Source organism: Elgaria multicarinata, chromosome 7 (genome assembly GCF_023053635.1).
Source record: "Elgaria multicarinata webbii isolate HBS135686 ecotype San Diego chromosome 7, rElgMul1.1.pri, whole genome shotgun sequence".
Classification (NCBI taxonomy): domain Eukaryota; kingdom Metazoa; phylum Chordata; class Lepidosauria; order Squamata; family Anguidae; genus Elgaria; species Elgaria multicarinata.
This window is the reverse complement of record NC_086177.1, coordinates 2,528,505-2,546,559: the sequence shown is the minus strand read 5'-3', so window position 1 is coordinate 2,546,559 and position 18,055 is coordinate 2,528,505. Positions and strand designations below refer to the sequence as shown.

Sequence of the window (18,055 nt, the reverse complement as noted above, 5' to 3'; positions counted from 1 at the left end):
TCCTTTTCATATGGTCACCATAGCTAAACTGACTAGTTTAGCTATGTGAAGAAATGTTAACTGATATGCTAACAGAGACTTTAAATATGTTACGATATTTGTGCCCCTTCTCAAAACTTCCTGACTGTTAGAGCAGTACGACAATGGAATCAGTTACCTAGGGAGGTTGTGGGCTCTCCCACCCTAGAGACCTTCAAGAGGCAGCTGGACAACCCTCTGTCAGGGATGCTTTAGGGTGGATTCCTGCATTGAGCAGGGGGTTGGACTTGATGGCCTTGTAGGAGCCTTCCAACTCTGCTATTCTATGATTCTATGAACATAGCAAACGGATGTGTGATAGCCAAGCAGAGCACACACTATTAATTACAAATTAATATTCATGTAGTTTCTGTGAAACTTATGTCAGGGTGCTAGCCTGGCCATTTTAAGCTCTTTTCACACAGTCTAATGATATAAGAATTGACTGTAGTTTAAAGTGTGTATGTGGGGGAAGATTTGAAATTGTGTCCAGGATGATGCATGAAACCAAGGCTATAGGAGTGAGACAACTTCTCAGAGAGGCAAAAATCCCCATAAAACAAAAACCCAAGCAAAAATGCAGAATGTCCGCCTTCTACTGAAAAACAGACATGCATTTTATCCTTGACACTGTATTTTTAAAAGAAGTGAGCCCCTAAACAAGACATTATTTTACAGCTACTGCTTATGTTATTTTCCAATTAATGTTTTAACATACGTGGAGGGAAGTAGCCAGAAAGATGCATCTCTTTGCTGTATGTAAATGGTGGGAGAAGCTTTAGGGAGCTTTGTCAAGTACATCTCTCTCACACAGGTCTAAGCCTTCAGACATTCCAAAGACGTGCCCCTTATTGGCCACTTCCCCAAACGGGAAAGTAAAACATCTTCCGAGTACAGCAAGACACTGATAAACCTATGCATGCTCTCACCAACATTCCTAACTCACATGGGCTTTTCTGCACCAAGATTACTTGGAATGGACCCACTGCCCGTGTATCTGAATAGCTCTAGAGGGAGAAGGGAAGAGAAAGGTTTACCCGGGGCCCTTGACATGGCACCATATAGAAATAATCTTGAATGTGTAGCTCCTCACTCTCACAGGCACATAAGAGACAGGTAGAAGATGGTTTGGTGGGGATGTTATTAACAGGTTTTAAAATCCTCCATGTCTTTTCCCTTTCAGCCAGTAGAGGGCACCCAGAGCACAAAGTTGAGAGGCTCTTATTAATCAACTGGAAATCCTTAAGTGCTGTAGGTAGTGAGTATTTTGCAAGCTTAAGAACTCTTACCAATAGCATAGAACATGCCACTCTCAATTATTTTGCACCCAGAAAACGACTACACACATGACGGACCCCAGAATAGCTGTTTTTATAAGGATACTGTGTTTTTATGCTTTTTATGTTTTTAAACTTTGTATATTTGTTTTAATTATTATCATCATTATTTATTTATTTAGAATATTTATATACCGCTCCCCACTGAAAATTTTGGAGGGGTGTACAAGATAAAATGAAAATAAAAACAGAATAAAACAGTTAAAACAAAATTTAAAAAGAAGCAAAAACAGAGATCCAAGGCTGCATATTAAGGAAAGGCTTCTTGGAATAAAGATGTTTTCAGGAGGCGCCGAAAGGAGTACAAGGTTGGCGCCTGCCTGACCTCCAGAGGCAGGGAATTCCACAGGAGGGGCACCACCACGCTGAAGGCTCTTCCCCTGATGGATTCCAATTGGAGGATGGATCTAGGTGGAACCACCAAGAGCAGGCCCCTGGATGACCTCAGTGACCGGGCAGGTTGGTAAGGGAGAAGACGCTCTCTCAGGTATCCTGGTCCCAAGTTGTTTAGGGCTTTGTACACAAGTACAAGAACCTTAAACCTGGCCCGGTAGCGAATAGGCAGCCAGTGCAGTTCCCTCAGCAGAGGAGTTACATGCTGGAAAGGGGCAGCTCCAGACAACAGCTGAGCTGCAGCATTCTGCATTAGCTCCAGCTTCCGGAGCAGCTTCAAGGGCAGCCCCACATAGAGCACATTGCAGTAATCCAATCTTGAGGTTACCAATGCCTGTACCACTGTGGCCAAGCTATCCCTGTCCAGGAGAGGCCGTAGTTGGCGAACCAACCGAAGATGGTAAAAGGCACTCTGAGCTGTGGCGGCTACTTGAGCCTCCAACGACGGAAATGGGTCTAAGAGTACCCCCAAACTACAAACCTGTTCTTTCAGAGGCAGTGCAACCCCATCCAGAACAGGCAATGCACCTATCTCCCGGACTTGGGAACCACTCACCCACAGGGCTTCCGTCTTGCCAGGATTCAGTCTCAGTTTATTGGCCCTCATCCAGCCCATTACTGAGCCTAGGCACTGGTCCAGGACCTGCACAGCCTCACCTGATTCAGTTGTCACAGGGAGATAGAGCTGCGTGTCATCAGTGTATTGATGGCATTTAGCTCCAAATCCCCTAATGACCGCTCCCAACGGCTTCATATAGATGTTAAATAACATTGGGGACAAGATGATGCCCTGCAGAACTCCATAGCTCAATTGCCAAGAGGCCGAGGACTGGTCACCCAATGCTACTCTCTGAAAACGACCCTGTAGGTAGGACCGGAACCACTGTAAAACAGTGCCTCCGATGCCCATCCCACGCAGTCGATCCAGGAGGATACCATGGTCAATGGTATCAAACGCTGATGAGAGATCGAGCAGGATTAACAGGGTTGCATTCCCCCTGTCCCTCTCTCGATAAAGGTCATCCATCAGGGCAACCAAGGCTGATTCAGTCCCGTAATCATATTGGAACCCAGACTGGAATGGGTCCAGATAATCAGTATCCTCCAAGAGTGCCTGCAGTTGCTCCGCCACAACCCTCTCGAGTACCTTCCCTAAAAAAGGGGTGTTTGTAACTGGGTGGTAGTTGTCTAATACCAACTAATGTTGACTGTTTTTAACTTTTGTAAACCACCCAGAGAGCTTCAGCTATGGGTCAGTATATAAATGCAATCAATCAATCAATCAATCAATCAATCAATCAATAACACTTTAAAAATGTTACTAAGATCTTATCCAAATTGTCCTCAGGTATTTTTACAGCAGAGGTGGGGAAGCTTTTTTGTTCCTAGGGCCGAATGAGCTGTGGGCAAGTATTTCAGGGGTTGCATGCTCAAAGTGGGTGAGGCGCTCCCCACTGCAGGCATGAGGCCCCAATGTGCTTGCCTGGACCCCATACACACACACACACACTCCATGCCCACACAGGGAGGAGCTGGCCCCTTCCCTTCCCCATTCATAAGTGGAGCCTTTGGGAGCTGTCACTTGAAGGCAACAGGAGCGCCCAAATGCAGTGGCTTCCCTTGCCCCCTGCGAGGCGGCGCCTCAGTCAAGGAGCTGCTCTCCCTTCTCCAAGGGGGCGGGGGCTTTGGGGAAGGGTCCTCACTGGAGGCCTTCATGAGGTGGATGGGGAGCCTGGCTGAATTCAGCCCTCAGCAAGAGGTCCCCGACCCATACAGCATACTCGAGAGAAGCAGTTCTCAAAATATTCCCCCTTTTCGGTTCAATACTTTAAAATGGAGAGAGAGAGAGAGAGAGAAAGAGAGAGAGAGAGAGAGAGAGAGAGAGAGAGAGTCCGTGTGTGTGTGTATGAGGGGGGGGATTAGAAGATCACTTAATAACATTTGGGGGGATTCTTACAAAACAAAGCACACTCAGATTTTAATAATATTTTACTTCTTCCGTGCCACCGCCACCACCATCAAAACCAGCAATGCATTATGAAAATCGCTTGTCCCAGGCCAGGCCATTGAGAAAGGCCCCTTTAAATGGAAAATTTGTAGACTGCGCCAGCACTGTATTATGAAAGGCACAGCCCTGGCCAGAGCCTTGTTAGCCTATCTGATAACCTGGCGTAGTCAAGATGGCCCTGATTTCCATCTTCAAAAAATAAATCCAGTGCAGGCCCCAAGTACTGTTTCTGTCAACTGTCCCACCTGAACTGAGCTTGCAGATCCTAGTGGGAGAAGTCCTGAGTGCTCACAGCAAAGCTGTTCAACGTTCTACCTGTGGAAAGGCTGGGATCTGGTCCTGGGACTGTACACTCTCCTTGTGTGCAAGGCCCTAAAGGAGTATCTGAAAAGGCCCTCGACCAGGGCTGCTAGAGTACAGCTGGGGCAGCTCATTTTTGTGGATAAATGGAAGAACTCAATAGGACAATCTGTGGTGCACTTAAAAAAACCCAAATGCAGGCGGTTCTCCTGAAAATGAAGGAAAGGAGAGGCAACCAGTTGCCTCAGAGACGCTTCCCTGTGCAGTAATATGATAGAGCTGTAATTCAACGTTAGCATTTCTTGATTCTAGAGCAGTAGGGCTCAAAACGCACGGCAGGCTGCTTCTTGGGATAGGGGGCACCTAGAGAGAGGGCGGTCTTGTTCTAAGCTGCTTGAGAACTTGGCCACAGGCAGCATAGAAATGCTTAGAATAAGTCATGAGGTTTCTGGGAGGGATATGATCCTGTGGAAGGTGATGTCTTCCACATTCCACCAGCCAGGGGGGAAGACCAGGTAAGTGGAATGCCCCTCCCGGAGGGCTCTCAGTTAACCACCACTGGGTTTGTATGGTGACTGCATCCTCATTCCTCCAGCATTTGAAGGTGCCTGGGAAATAAGACAGCCCAGTACAATTACCTCCCTGCTACCTTCAGCCCAGAAAGGCCCTTGAGACTTGAACTCATTTAAAGCAGCCAAGTGCTCTCTAACCAGGTTCGCACGTATTCTGGGCTGCAAATCCCTCCACATATTGTTCATTCTACTTGTCCCAGGTGGTGCGCAACTCCTTTATGGAAGAACACTGAGGCAAAATAGGAGTTGAGTAGTTAACAATTCAACACCTTCCTTAAGCAGAGGACCTAACCCTTTCCTTGGTCTTCTTCTTGCTCCTAACACACTAAAAGGAGCCCTTTGTGTCGTTTTTAGCATCCTTTGCCAGCCTCAGCTCATTCTAGGCCTTCACCTTCCTGACTCCATCCTAATAAGTTCAGGCAATTCTATTGTCCTCCTTCCGCCTCCCACATACGGTCCCTTTTGAGTCTCTCCATCTTATTTAACAGTCATGTGTGCAGCAAAGAGTAGCCCAGTTTGCAGATGCCACCAAATGTTCCACAATGGCAAAATCCCAAACAGACTGAACAGCTCTAAAACCTCTCTAAATTAGGTGAATTGGCAGCAAATGGCAGATGAAATTTAAACAAATGTTTGTGACTAAGGAGGAAGAAAATGAGAAGTAAAAATCTCTGGAAATAAGGACCAGTTTAATGGATTCTACAACAATGAAGCTGCTAAGGAGCCGCAAGTGAAACCCTTTAGATCAGTTCACTGCTCTGTGGTGCAGTGACGCTAGTGGCCTTTCCATATCAAGCGCACTAACATTCAGAACTCTATTCCATCAAGAAAGTCTTCCTTTCCCTGGGTTTGTCTGGCATTTGCTGGAAAGCAGAGCAAGAGAGAGACAGATCTAAAGAGTAGCCCATGGGTGGGGTACGGGGAAGGTGCGATGCTTTAAAGCAGACACTTTCATAGATGAACCGAGAAGTGAAAATTTAACAAGCTAAGGTGAAGGGATATAACTTCACATATTGTGCTTTATGCTTTTTTAGTTAGTTTAACGCTACGTAAAGTGCCTGAAACGCTCTTTGCTTTAGACACAGAACAAATTGTTCTTTTCTTGAGATTTTTTTTATTGGCTCCTATGGCCGCCCTGTGCCCAGAGACAAACAGGAAGAGACTGAGGGGGTGGTTGTGATCAGAATATTCATTGTGTGCACCAGCCAGCTGCATGAATTTCCCACCACACAAAAAAGCTTGTGTTCAGTGCTTGTCACATCACATCACATCAGGTAAACGAGGGGAAGAGCGGGCAAAAGCTTGCCATGCCTCGCTCCCCTTTCCCCCACTTTCGGCTCTACTGAAGGCCTCAGAGTGCAATTCAAAGCTATTCTCGCCATTCCCCAAGCATTAATTTTCAGTAGATTTTCAGAAAGGAGGGCTTTGGCATGCACTTTCAATTACCAGCATGGTTAGCTGAGCTGCAGAAGCTCACATTGCCACAATGCAGGCAGCTAAGCATGGATACGCCTATGGGGGGGGGGGGGTGGAGAGAGGAGGAGGGAGGGAGGAAAATCTAAAATATTCATTCATACTCTGGGATTAAGCACTCACATTTCAGTTACACAAAAGCTACCTGAAGTACATTTACTCCCCCACCCCTCTTCAGCAGCCTCTGCAACGTCTCTACGCTTCCCCCGGAATCTCAAAAGGGCAACAGAAGCAGAGCCACTGGATCCCTAAACTGCTCCCCAAAAGACTACTGGGGGAGCCGGAATTGCAGGCAGACAATCTGTCCTCTTCGGAAACTGAACAGTACTGAGTTGCTCTTGTTTACAGGTACTCAGTCCTCTGAAATGGTGCCTCACTTGGAGAGTTTTTAATAAGCACCAGGAGGGAAAGATGAAGAAGATCACAGTTCAGAGCAGCCCCACCCTGAACACTCATCACCACCTGCATTCATGATTAGGGGTATAAGAGACACAAATCAGGTCTTTCATCTGCGGGACCGTGAGCACTGAAAGGATGCTACACACATCCATTACTCTCTCTCACACTCAACGCAATTAGTTTTTAATTACACAACAGTTGCGCATAGCCCAGAATAAGCTTGCTATGCCAGGAAAGCTTAATGCTGACGGTGAAGTTCTGAATTTGGCCAAATCTCCTTTCCTTAAGTTTTCCGTTCTGAACGGTAATGATATAAAGTGACCAACCTACAGTCCAAGTGGTGAAAGAGAGGAGAGTGTACCTCTCTTTGCTTTCTCTTCCACAAATACCACAGCACCTACTGCAAAGGCAACCTGAACACAGCTCTCAGAGAATTACAACAATTGCTCCAGGCCTCACTTGTGTCCAGAAAGGAAGAGAAGCAGCGCTGGAAACAAGGGTGAACAGGCAGCAACCCCTCCTCCTTTGGAAGAGCTCTTTGCTCAGGAACAATCGATCAATGCTTGCAGATTGTGGAAAAGAAGGCTGTCGACACATCCTCTTTTCAGCCCATGTTGCGAACCAGAACTGTGACGCTAGGAGGGCTGATCAAAGGAATTTGTGAAGGTGGTAGCATATATGGTGCCAAACCAGTGCCAAGGTTACAGTCTCATACATACCGCATTCTGCTTGGTGAGGAATAGGCTGCGCTCTGGAAATGAATAATGAGCTTTAGTAGGCACAAGCCAGCTAGTAGCACTTTTCAAAAGCCCTTATAAGACCCCTTTAGGGAAGTACAGCAGCACCGGAGAAAAGGGCGTGGCTCATGTGCACGTTGGAGGACCAAGCGCAGGCCATGCTTTTCAGACACGAACGCTCTGCTTGCAGAGAACCCCACTGACGGTGGCTAACTGCAGCTGTGTAATTTGAATTTAAAAATTAAATGCTATAGAAAAAAATGGGACCTACACAAAGACCAGAACATGCAAACATTAGGCCACAGTCCTACGCTGTTTGAAGGAGCGCTCCGAATATCCAGTGCCCAGCAGAACAGAAGGGGAGCGACGGAAGCGATAATAGGATTGCTGTCTTAAAGCCCTTTAAATAGGGGAGCCATTTGTGGGCTTAGGCATGACCACACCTTTAATCAAGCATGGAGTATTAATTCTTCAAGTGAACAGTTTTTAACCTGTTGGTTGTTTTATTATGGTTTTAATTTTTGTGAACCGCCCAGAGAGCTTCAGCTATTGGGCAGTATAAAAATGTAATAAATAAATAAATAAAAATAAATAAATAAAGTTTACCCATGGCTACTGACTTCTTGTCAAATTAAGGTTGATTCAGATGGCATCTTTTCCATTTCCAGGGTCACTTCCACAATTGAACCAAGTAGGGTTGAGCATCCTATCATTCAAAAAGGGGTTTGGTAAACTCACTGGTCAAATATTGATCAGATAACGCAGGGATGGGAAACTTGTGGCCCTCCAGGTGTTGCTGAACTGCAGTTCCCACCAGCACTCGCCACAAAGTTTACTAGCTAGGGCTGATGGGAGTTGAAGTCCAACAGCATCTGGAGGGGCAGATGTAGAATGGTTAGGTATTTTAAAAGTTTTAATATGGGAAGATAATCTAATCATCAACCAGAAGTTTAATATTTGTACTAATTCTAAAAAAAACAACGGACAGCTCTTAAGAGTGAAATGACATTAACTTTTTCAAAAATTGTAATGATTTATCTATTTATTACATTTTATTCTACTCTTTGCCCAAGGAGCTCAGAGTTGCAAACACAATCTCTATTTTAAACTGACAACAATCCTTTAAGGCAGGATAAGCTTAGAGAAAGAGAGTGAAGGATCAATGTCATAGAATAGTAGAACGGGAAGGGGCTACAAGGTCATCGAGTCCAACCCACCCACCCCCGCGCTCAGTGCAGGAATCCACCCTAAAGCATACGAGCTTCATCTAACAAGCTTTATGGTCTGAACCTGTGTCTCCATGATCCTAATCCAACTCTATCCACAAGGTGATGACTGCCTATTTGGAGATGTCTGCGGTTGGAGCAAGTAGCCCAGTAAGAGAGGCTTTGCGATGCTGCTAAGTTTTTCCCTGACTACTGCCGGCCAGCCGGGCTGTAGGGAAGGGGATGCAAGCAGTCTCCGTCTTGTTATCAAGTAGCATGATCATGAAATTTAAAAAGCTAATCTGCCATGGACACATGGCATTCTTTTGAACCCAAAGCTATGTTTAACCTGTATCAGAAATATCACGTAGGCGCCTATCTTGGAAGAGGATAGAGTTTTCCAACATAGGACTCTCTGAAGGAGTTTTCTATATTACGTAGCTTTTACCTTTATATTAAAAATGTTGCAGATATGTTCTATGCTATGCTACAAAGAGTTGCAGACTAATCTTGAGCAAGTAACTGCACTTTTCATCGATGAATCAAACGCTTTCTCTGGTGCAGAAGCAATGCCATTCAGCTGAGAGATGCCTGGGCTCTCCTCTCAGCTCATTCAACCATCTCACTATAAGGGCCCGACTGCTATGGTTAGTGTTTGAAACACAACAGTATTTATTTCCCAGGGGCGGGGGAAGATTCCATCACCCTTGGCATAAAATGTGAAACCTGAAAGGAAATGACCAGGCACAGGAAGAGGGATAATCTGATGGTGCCCAAACCCCATGGTCACTAGGTAAGGTTCTCATTATATCACAACTGGGAATAACCAGAGTTAAAAGCTTCCTCTTTTCCTGACATATCCTGAAAAACATAAATACAAAACTGTGGAATTGTTCTAGCAGTAACGAGGCAACCCTCATCCAAGCAAACCTGCTGAATTGCAGAAAGGAAGCAGAAAGAACCACTATTACTCAAGGAAATACAAGAACGGAAGGAGTTGGTTGGTTCCACAGGCAGGCATGGCAAATTTAACTGATCATAGCCCAGTTAACAAAATGTTAAGAGGAAACTTCACCTCTTTATCACCAAGACATTTTGTCTGACTAGAGCAGTGTAGAGAATTCTGTGCACTCAGCACAGACAGCTTGCTAAGAGCTGGGGGAAGAGAGCTGCCAGAGGAAGCCGGGGAAAGTGCTCACCAATGCATCACTGGAATATCCCCATTAAGGGTACAATTCACCTTCTGAAAACAAACACAGGCACCCGACAGCCTGTCAAGATAGAAACAGATTAAAGTGCACACTAGCAGCATCAGATCAGCTAAGGGAAAAATGAACAGACAACCTTACTGAGTACAATGCCAATTCTGCTGAGGAAGGATGGCAGGTTTGAAGGCACACATACTAGGCACACATACTATCCATCAGGACATAAGTGAACGTCTAAACTCAAGAGAAACAACTATACACCCAGAGAAATTAGAATAAGCCTAATGGATCAACGAAGCAACAGTTTCTACCTGTCAAGTGATAATTTCTTCAAACTGCCTTATTTTTATTCATCTTAAGAGCTTTGTGTTGCTTGGTGGTGTCCATCCCATGCATACACAATAGGAACCAGGCTACTGGATTTTTAAAAGGTACATATGGTGATTTGTGGTGGCAGCAGTTAAAGTTTTTTTAGTCGAGGCAGCCTTGTGGTAGAAAGTTCCATAGGCCCAAGTCTCGAACATTTTAATAAGGGAAACAGTAACACCCCCCAAAAGTGACAGGGTTTAGTAACCTACCTACCTGAGGCTTCAAGGAGATGATCAACCTGTGTCTGGACTATATTGCAGATGGAGGCTCACATGACAGAATGCTCCTCTGAACAAACTAAATCCTTGCACATAGAAAAGTGACGTGTAAGGGAGAAGGGTTCTAAGCTAAGCTAGTACCTGACATACTAGTTCCTTATGTGGCGGAAGATTTGTTTTAGAAAGAAGAATTCCATCATGTGAGCCCCCACCAGCAGCATGAAAAGGTACAGCAGCACCAACACAGTTTCACTAACTCAGTGAAAACTAGGACCAATGATAGCACTGAGGAGTATAGAACAAGATGGCAGTCTGAGGTTTCATTTAAAAACAAACAAACAAAAGAACTTAATAGCTCGTGTGTGTCAGGAAAGTCCAGAAAAATTAAAATATCAATCAGAAATGATGCAAGCCTGGACTTGGGCAGAACTGTCAGCAGGCAACAGCTACCGGCCCTTCTCTGCTAGGCACCATGACTCCTCTGTCCCTCCACTCCCAGTTCTCCACTCCCTGCCCCCATATACCTAACCATGCTTGGCACTCCAACTATCCAAGTCCACAAGTAAAAAATCTGTTTCCCCACTTTTCTTCTTGTGGTTTAAATGGATACTGTTGTTTTATACTGTTGTTTTTATATTTTTGATAGTTTTAAAATTTAAATTTTGTATACTTTTTAACGTTCACTGTTTATAACTTTTGTGAACCGCCCAGAGAGCTTCGGCTATGGGGCAGTATATAAATGTAATAAATAAATAAATAAATAAATTGTATGATGATGATTTTTTAAAATGATTATGTGTTTCCCCACCTGATAAAATGATAAACAGAGATAAAAAATAAATTAAAGATGTCTCGTTCTGGTATATGTACTGATCTAGTTCCCCACACGCAAGTTCTTAACGTATGTTAATGTGATTTTTATCTTTATATTCCATCTGTGTTCATTATTTTCATTTTACTTTATATTATCCATTTTTAACTTACTTAACATATCTATTTTAGCTTATCTCTTTACTTGTTTTTATTATGTCGGATTGTGATGGCTTATCGCTTTTAGCAATGAAGATTTCATTCATTCAACAATTAAGGTACTCACCCTTGGCTGCAACCAGCCACAATAAGATGCATCCAGTTCGAGGAGGTGCCAGGGGAATGAAGAAGGAGAAAGGACATACCAGAATGAGTGCACCACGTCGCATGTGGCATGAGCCAGTTCCAACCCACATCATGACCCAAATGCCTCCAATTCCCATAGAATGCTGAAGGTCCATAGAAAATGAAACCCAAACCGCAGCAATAAAACGTCCATTTACCATACCACCACCACCCCTCCGCCAAAACACAACGCATACTACTGGACTTAGGGCCAATTCAAGCTTTAAGGATTATTAGAAAAGGATTGAAAATAAAATGGCAAATATAACGCCATTATACACAATTAAAGCATGTCAACATTTGGAATATCATGTGCAGTTCTGGTCACCCCATCTCAAAAAGGGCATCACAGATCTGGAGAAGGAGCAAAAAAAAAGTTCCTTCTTATGAGGAGAAACTAGAGCATTTTGGACTTTCTAGTTTAGGGGGAAAAGACAACTACAAGGAGATACATGTGGGGTATATAAAATTATGGAAAAGTAAACAGAAATAGTTCCCTCTCAGTACTAAGCCTCAGGATCATCCAACAAACTATACAGTCTGTTGGTTCCAACAGACAAGTGCCTTCTTTACATAATCCATAGCTAACTTGAGGAAAATATTTCAACAAGTTGTGGCAATGGCTTTAAAAGGAAATTAGATAGATTTATGGAGAATCAACAGCCATAACAACGTATTTCAGGGAGCAGCAATTAGCTTTTATTCCTCGGCATGTGTTCATCGTATGCATGGGTTACCCCTTTAAACAGTACAGCTGTTCACAAGGAGACAGGCAGTGAATAAATGGCAAACTTGCTGTTCACATAAAGTGTGAACTATTCCTTAGCCCAGTCACCCGCTATAGCCATCTGCTTCTTGCGGGCAACCCCTAAAGGCATCCCCTCATCTAATCCTGCTCCCAAACGCATTACTTACATTTGGCCTGTGCAGTAGAGAAAGTAAGCGTCAGTTTGGCAAAGAGTTCGTCGTTCTCAAAGCGATCCTCCTTAGCTTTCACCCAGAAACAATCTTCAGACAGTTCCTGAGCTGTGATCTGTAGACGAGGCAAAACAGTCAGAAAGTATGACACGCATGCATACAAACACCAAGATACATTTCTATGGCAGGTATTAACTCCTTGTGCATTTTTATTAAAATATCCCAATCCCAAACTATATCGGGCTAGCATATGTTGTTTTATACTTTGAATGGTTTTAATTTTTGTGAACCACCCAGAGAGCTCCAGCTATTGGGCAGTATAGAAATGTAATAAATAAATAAATAAATAAATATGCACATGTTTCTGTATCGTTACCAACTAAGGGCAACACTTCATGCATCTGATAAAGTAGACTCTTAGTTAATAAAGGCTTATGCCACAATAAAGCTATTAGCCTTTAAGGTTTCACAGGATCACCCTTCCTTGTTTTTGCTACCCCTCTGGAATTTTTGAAAGGTTGCCATTATTAAAACTTGGCATTCCAGGGTACTGCCTTGAAAATAATTGATTCCATAAGCTAATGTCTTTGCTCTTACCCCACCCATAAAAAGGCACATCCACTGGGGGCAGAGGGAAAGAAAATTAGTACCAGCCCTAACAAACCAGGAGGTCCTAAATTAATGCAACAAGAACAGCAGTTGGCTAATCAATCTCTCTTCACCACAACCCAATGCCAGAAGAGACACTACATGGAGGAGTTGAAGAGGTGAAAGCATTTCAAGCACCACTGGTAGACTAAGAAGCTCAAATGGCTGGTGAAGGGAAAGTATCATCAGCAATGGGTGCAGCATATCTAGGAATCAACTAGCAGAACGCCACCTTGGACCAGTTAGTTCTCCGCAGCTGAACTTCTGGTTTATACAGCTTCTTTGGAGTCAATCCAAATGGAAGAACTGGAGCTGCAGCTGCCATTGCCCCAAATCCAGGTGGCATGGGAGGAGGTGGCACCCCAAGAAGAGGTGGTGGTGGAGGCGGCATCCCTGCCATCCCAGGAAGAGGTGGTGGTGGAGGCGGCATCCCTGCCATCCCAGGAAGAGGTGGTGGTGGAGGCGGCATCCCTGCCATCCCAGGAAGAGGTGGTGGAGGAGGTGGCATCCCTGCCATCCCAGGAAGAGGCGGTGGGGGAGGTGGCATCCCTGCCATCCCAGGAAGAGGCGGTGGGGGAGGAAGGGGAGAAGCCATCCCTGCCATCCCAGGAAGAGGTGGGGGGGGAGGAGGGGGAGGAGCCACTCCTGCCATTCCAGGAAGAGGCGGTGGGGGAGGAGGGGGAGGAGCCACTCCTGCCATTCCAGGAAGAGGCGGTGGGGGAGGAGCCACCGCTACCATCCCAGGAAGAGGGGGAGGGGGAGGAACCATCCCAGGAAGAGGTGGGGGAGGAGGAGGGGGAGGAGGCACTCCTTCTGCTCCAGGAAGTTCTGGTGGTAAAGGGGGAGTTAAAAGAGCTGGTTGCTGTGGTGTAGATGAAGAAGTGACATGCTCCAGTTTCTTCTTAATATCTTCAAGTTCCTTTGTCAGTATAGCAATCTATAGGAGGGAAGAAGAGACACAACAAGTAAGGTTAGCAGAACATCACATTTCCAAGCCAGCAAAAGGAAGAGCACCCTACATGATGTTGACCCATCTCTGCACTGGTATTACTTCCTTGACTCTTCTTAGTACAGCTGATGTTTGGGAAATGTGTAAACACATGCAACATGATGGAACTAGGAGGTTCCTTGTATCTAACGTTGCTGACCCTGCCCAATAACGTGGATGCAGAAAACAATGTAGCCAGCGTGGGATAGCCATATCCAGGCCACTTCACACCTCACTAGCTCTGGGGAACTAGGTTCAATCTAGTCATAGAGACACACTCAGCACTCTCTTTTATTAGTGCAACATCTTGTACAACTGATGACCTTCCAGAACCATGTGAAGACCTTTTTAGACCTTCAGATTTTGTACAATATTATACTAGCTGAAAAGATACAATAGGGGGAATTAGCTTGCTTGTACAGAGGTGATCGGATCAGACATCTCTAGAAACAGGTGCAGTTGGCGCACTACCCTCAGCTGCACAAACACACTCCTGGGCATCCAGGTTCAGGGCTCAGTCCAGGAGTGCACCCAAACTGCAAGCCTAAGTCTTCAGGGACAGTGTAACCCCACCCAGCACAGGTTGAGTCCCTATTCCTGATCTACCTTTCAACAATTAAGATCTGCCCCCAAAGTCCAGACAATGTCTCCTAGCTGTTTTGCAAGTTTGGGATATTTATAGGATGGGCTATGTGCCTGCGTGGAGCCTCAATTCAGGAACTTTCCATGGCTACGTATTGTTTTTGGCAGGAGCCCACACCCACCCTCGTACAGCACATGTCTCGGCAGGTTGCCCCCATCTCCTCAGTTCTCTTGAAACCGAAACAAAAATTGTCTAGTAACCAAAGATGCAGACCCCTCAGTACCAACATCTATACTGAAGTGGAGATGGTGGGTGGGTTGTGTGAATGCACAGATGACCACTTGAAGAAGTACTGTTACAGTTAAGCAACCTGCCTTTTTTCTTTGTAGTCTCTGTGCATCATACATACGGGCAATTAAGAAGCTGACTAACCAGAGAAGGATAGGGGTTCCATGATGTCCTATTGTAGGGTCAATGAAAGCTCCACATGCCCAAAGGTGCAGTTCTCTCAAATCTCAAAATAAAGTCTGTTATATGACAGAAATGCCGATGGCTTCATCCAAGTCTCAGCCCTGAAAAGGTCTGGTATCGATACCCCACGACCAAACGCTGTCGATGACGACATTGCCCGCGTCAAGTGAGCCCTAATCGTTTCTCACAACTTGAGCACAGCAATCCCATAAGCCAGTTTAATGGTCTTCACGATCCGTAAGGCTACTAGCCTTTGAGGGGAAACTGGGGATCCCTTCCTCGATTCCCCATAATTCATGAAGGCTTTGCTGTGATTTGCAAAATAATTTTATTCTAGCCTTATAAAAGTGGCTCGCTCAGAGCTTTAAGAACAACAGTCAAGCTCCATTGTGAAGTCAAAGGTCTTGTTGTAGGGGCAAGATTTCTAAGCCCCCTTATAATCTGCCATGAAATAAAGTGAGTGAATATCAAGAAACCATGGTGATTAGCTGAAATAGCCATGGGGCAGACCCTAATGGAAGCAAGTTTAAGACCTCTCTAAAACAGTGTATGAAGAAAGGTAAGTATGTTCTTCACTGAACTCGACCAAGGACAAAAGCCTCAGGTATGGCAAAGGTTCAAGTGAACAACGTTGTGGTGCTGGACAACCCATCGCCCTTCTACAACCCGTTCCAGTTCGAAATCACCTTTGAGTGCATTGAGGACCTCTCCGAAGATTTGGAATGGAAAATTATCTATGTGGGATCAGCAGAAAGTGAAGAATATGATCAAGTGTTAGATTCAGTTTTGATGGGCCCTGTTCCTGCAGGAAGGCACATGTTTGTATTTCAGGCAGATGCTCCTAATCCTGAATTTATTCCTGATGCAGATGCTGTAGGAGTAACAGTCGTGTTAATCACCTGCACCTATAGAGGTCAAGAATTTATTAGAGTTGGCTATTATGTAAACAATGAATATACTGAAACAGAACTGAGAGAAAATCCTCCAGTAAAGCCAGACTTTTCTAAGCTCCAAAGGAATATTTTGGCGTCTAACCCCAGGGTCACAAGATTACACATTAATTGGAAGGACAACACTGAAAAACTGACAGATGCAGAGAGCAGCAACCCAAATCTCCAATCACTACTTTCTACAGAAGCACTGCCTTCTGCTTCAAAAGGATGGTCAACATCCGAAAACACGTTAAACGTTATGTTAGAATCTCATGCGGACTGCATGTGACTGGCTACCCTTCTGCGCTATGTATGTGTTAAGCTGTAGACACACACACCTGTCACCAGAACTTACTTCCTTGGAATTTCATATTCAATAAAATGTGGAAAGTTTTAAAACAAACTCCCATTTCCTGTAGAAAGTTTATAATTAAAAAGTATTTGAGTGGATGTATAAATAGACCTATTTTTAAGTAAAAAAACAAACAAACAAACAAACAGAACCAGGTCTGTAAGAAGCGCATGTGAAAGCAGGCCCACACTACTAAGGACACAGTTAAGCTGCAAAATGTGGTAAACTGTAGTCTCACAGTGTTGATAAAGCTGGTAAGCTAGGTTGACTAAAGTTATCGCTTAACCCTTTGGAAATGAAGCATTCAGTTCTGCCCAATAACAGAAATTACTTGCGTCGGAGTTAAATTGGGATTTCTTTTAATTTACATAAGGCCCAAGAGAATCCAGGAGATTCTAAACCACCAGTAGCACTTATGAAAGGCAATCCTTTATGATGCCACTAGCAACCAGTCATCCATATATGCCTAGACCTCTACGCCTAGTGATCGAAGATGACTGCCATAGACTTCACGAACACTTGAGGCATGGTAGCCAGTCTGAACAGAAAGATTCAAAATTGAAACATATCAGTCCCAATGATGAATCTGAGGTATATTTGAAAAGAGTTCTTGATCACGATATGGAAATAGATATCATTGAGGTTTATCGCCATGAACCACACAGCCTGACATAGAAATGGCAGGATTGCAGCCAGTGTTGTCATTCAGAAGTTCCTGGGTCTGATGAATTTGTTGAGGTCACTGAGATCCAATACTGGATGAAGTTGTCCATCTCTCTTAGCTACTGTAAAATAATGGAAGAAGAAACCATCCTGAGTGTGATACAGTATGACATACTGGATGACGTGTTTCTTCAAGAGAGACTCCATCTCTGACAGAACAATCACCCGCACAGTACCAAGAGAAGGGAGGACTTTGAACTCAATGCTGTACCACACTGCATAATAGTCAGAAAGGGGCTTCTCCATTCATTAGACCCAAGAGTCTGATGTAATTGCAAGTTCATTTCTAAGTTCATTAGAAATCGAGATAGGAGAGTGAGAGGGGGAGAGCAAGAGGGACGAAGCAACAGATGGAGTGAGTCAAAGTCCCCGCTTAGAAGAGTTGCCATATTTCACATGATTGTTGGAAGTAGTCAGATGACAACTGCTTTCTCTGATGCTGCAGCTGTTGGAAACAAAAGGTACAGTCTGTTTGCTGTCTACGCCAATAGAAAGGCTGTTGACGAAAGCAAAGCCGAGATTTGTAGTTTGGTTGCTGTTGCTGTGCAAGGGCCATCTTTTGTTTTTGCCTTCTGTATGACATCCATAGCTTCGTCAATTTTTGAATTAAAAAGTCTCTCCCTGTTGAATGGAAAGTCCTCAATATGTCCTCTGGTGCCAACCCTGCAGAGCGGAGCAAATCATGTCTTCAGAGAGCTACGTTACCTTCACCTCCCAGTTCATCTGATGATGTGTGCTATATATCTGTTGTCAAGATGATTTCGGAGCTTATGCCTGAAAAATGCTTGCAAGCTCCCTATGATTTTCTGGAAGGTGTTCACTGGTACTGTGGCATGGTGGACTGGTAATTGGTCACTCTTAATCCCAGGGCTGCTGAGGAATAGATTTTCCATTCCAGAAGGTCTAATCTTCTATCTTCCCTATCTGCAGGAGAGGCGTAAAGTTTCTGCAACCTGTCCTGAGATGACACCGCTATAACAGAATTGGGGAGGGGAGGGGTGAGTAAGACCCCCCACTTCCTTCTCTTGTACTTTTATAGAGTGATTCC

The 18,055-nt window shown here is 44.5% G+C and overlaps 2 protein-coding genes across 2 annotated transcripts in view; one reads left to right on the top strand and one right to left on the bottom strand.

The window, feature by feature from the left end:
* Nucleotides 1–18,055, bottom strand: part of DIAPH1 (diaphanous related formin 1) — a 182,443-nt gene that overhangs the window by 78,673 nt on the left and 85,715 nt on the right. The window contains exons 16-17 of the mRNA XM_063130058.1: nucleotides 13,191–13,895; nucleotides 12,308–12,425 (exon numbers count right to left, since the gene is read on the bottom strand). Coding sequence (XP_062986128.1) covers nucleotides 12,308–12,425; nucleotides 13,191–13,895 — 823 coding nt within the window. The remainder of the gene's footprint in view (nucleotides 1–12,307; nucleotides 12,426–13,190; nucleotides 13,896–18,055) is intronic.
* Nucleotides 15,604–16,265, top strand: LOC134401291 (histone chaperone ASF1-like). The gene has a single exon (XM_063130057.1). It carries the CDS (start codon nucleotides 15,607–15,609, stop codon nucleotides 16,219–16,221), a length of 615 nt encoding a protein of 204 aa, XP_062986127.1. The 5' UTR covers nucleotides 15,604–15,606; the 3' UTR covers nucleotides 16,222–16,265.

Bases quoted from the DNA above. Each gene is read 5' to 3' on its own strand.
- LOC134401291 (XM_063130057.1), top strand. From the start codon at position 15,607: ATGGCAAAGGTTCAAGTGAACAACGTTGTGGTGCTGGACAACCCATCG.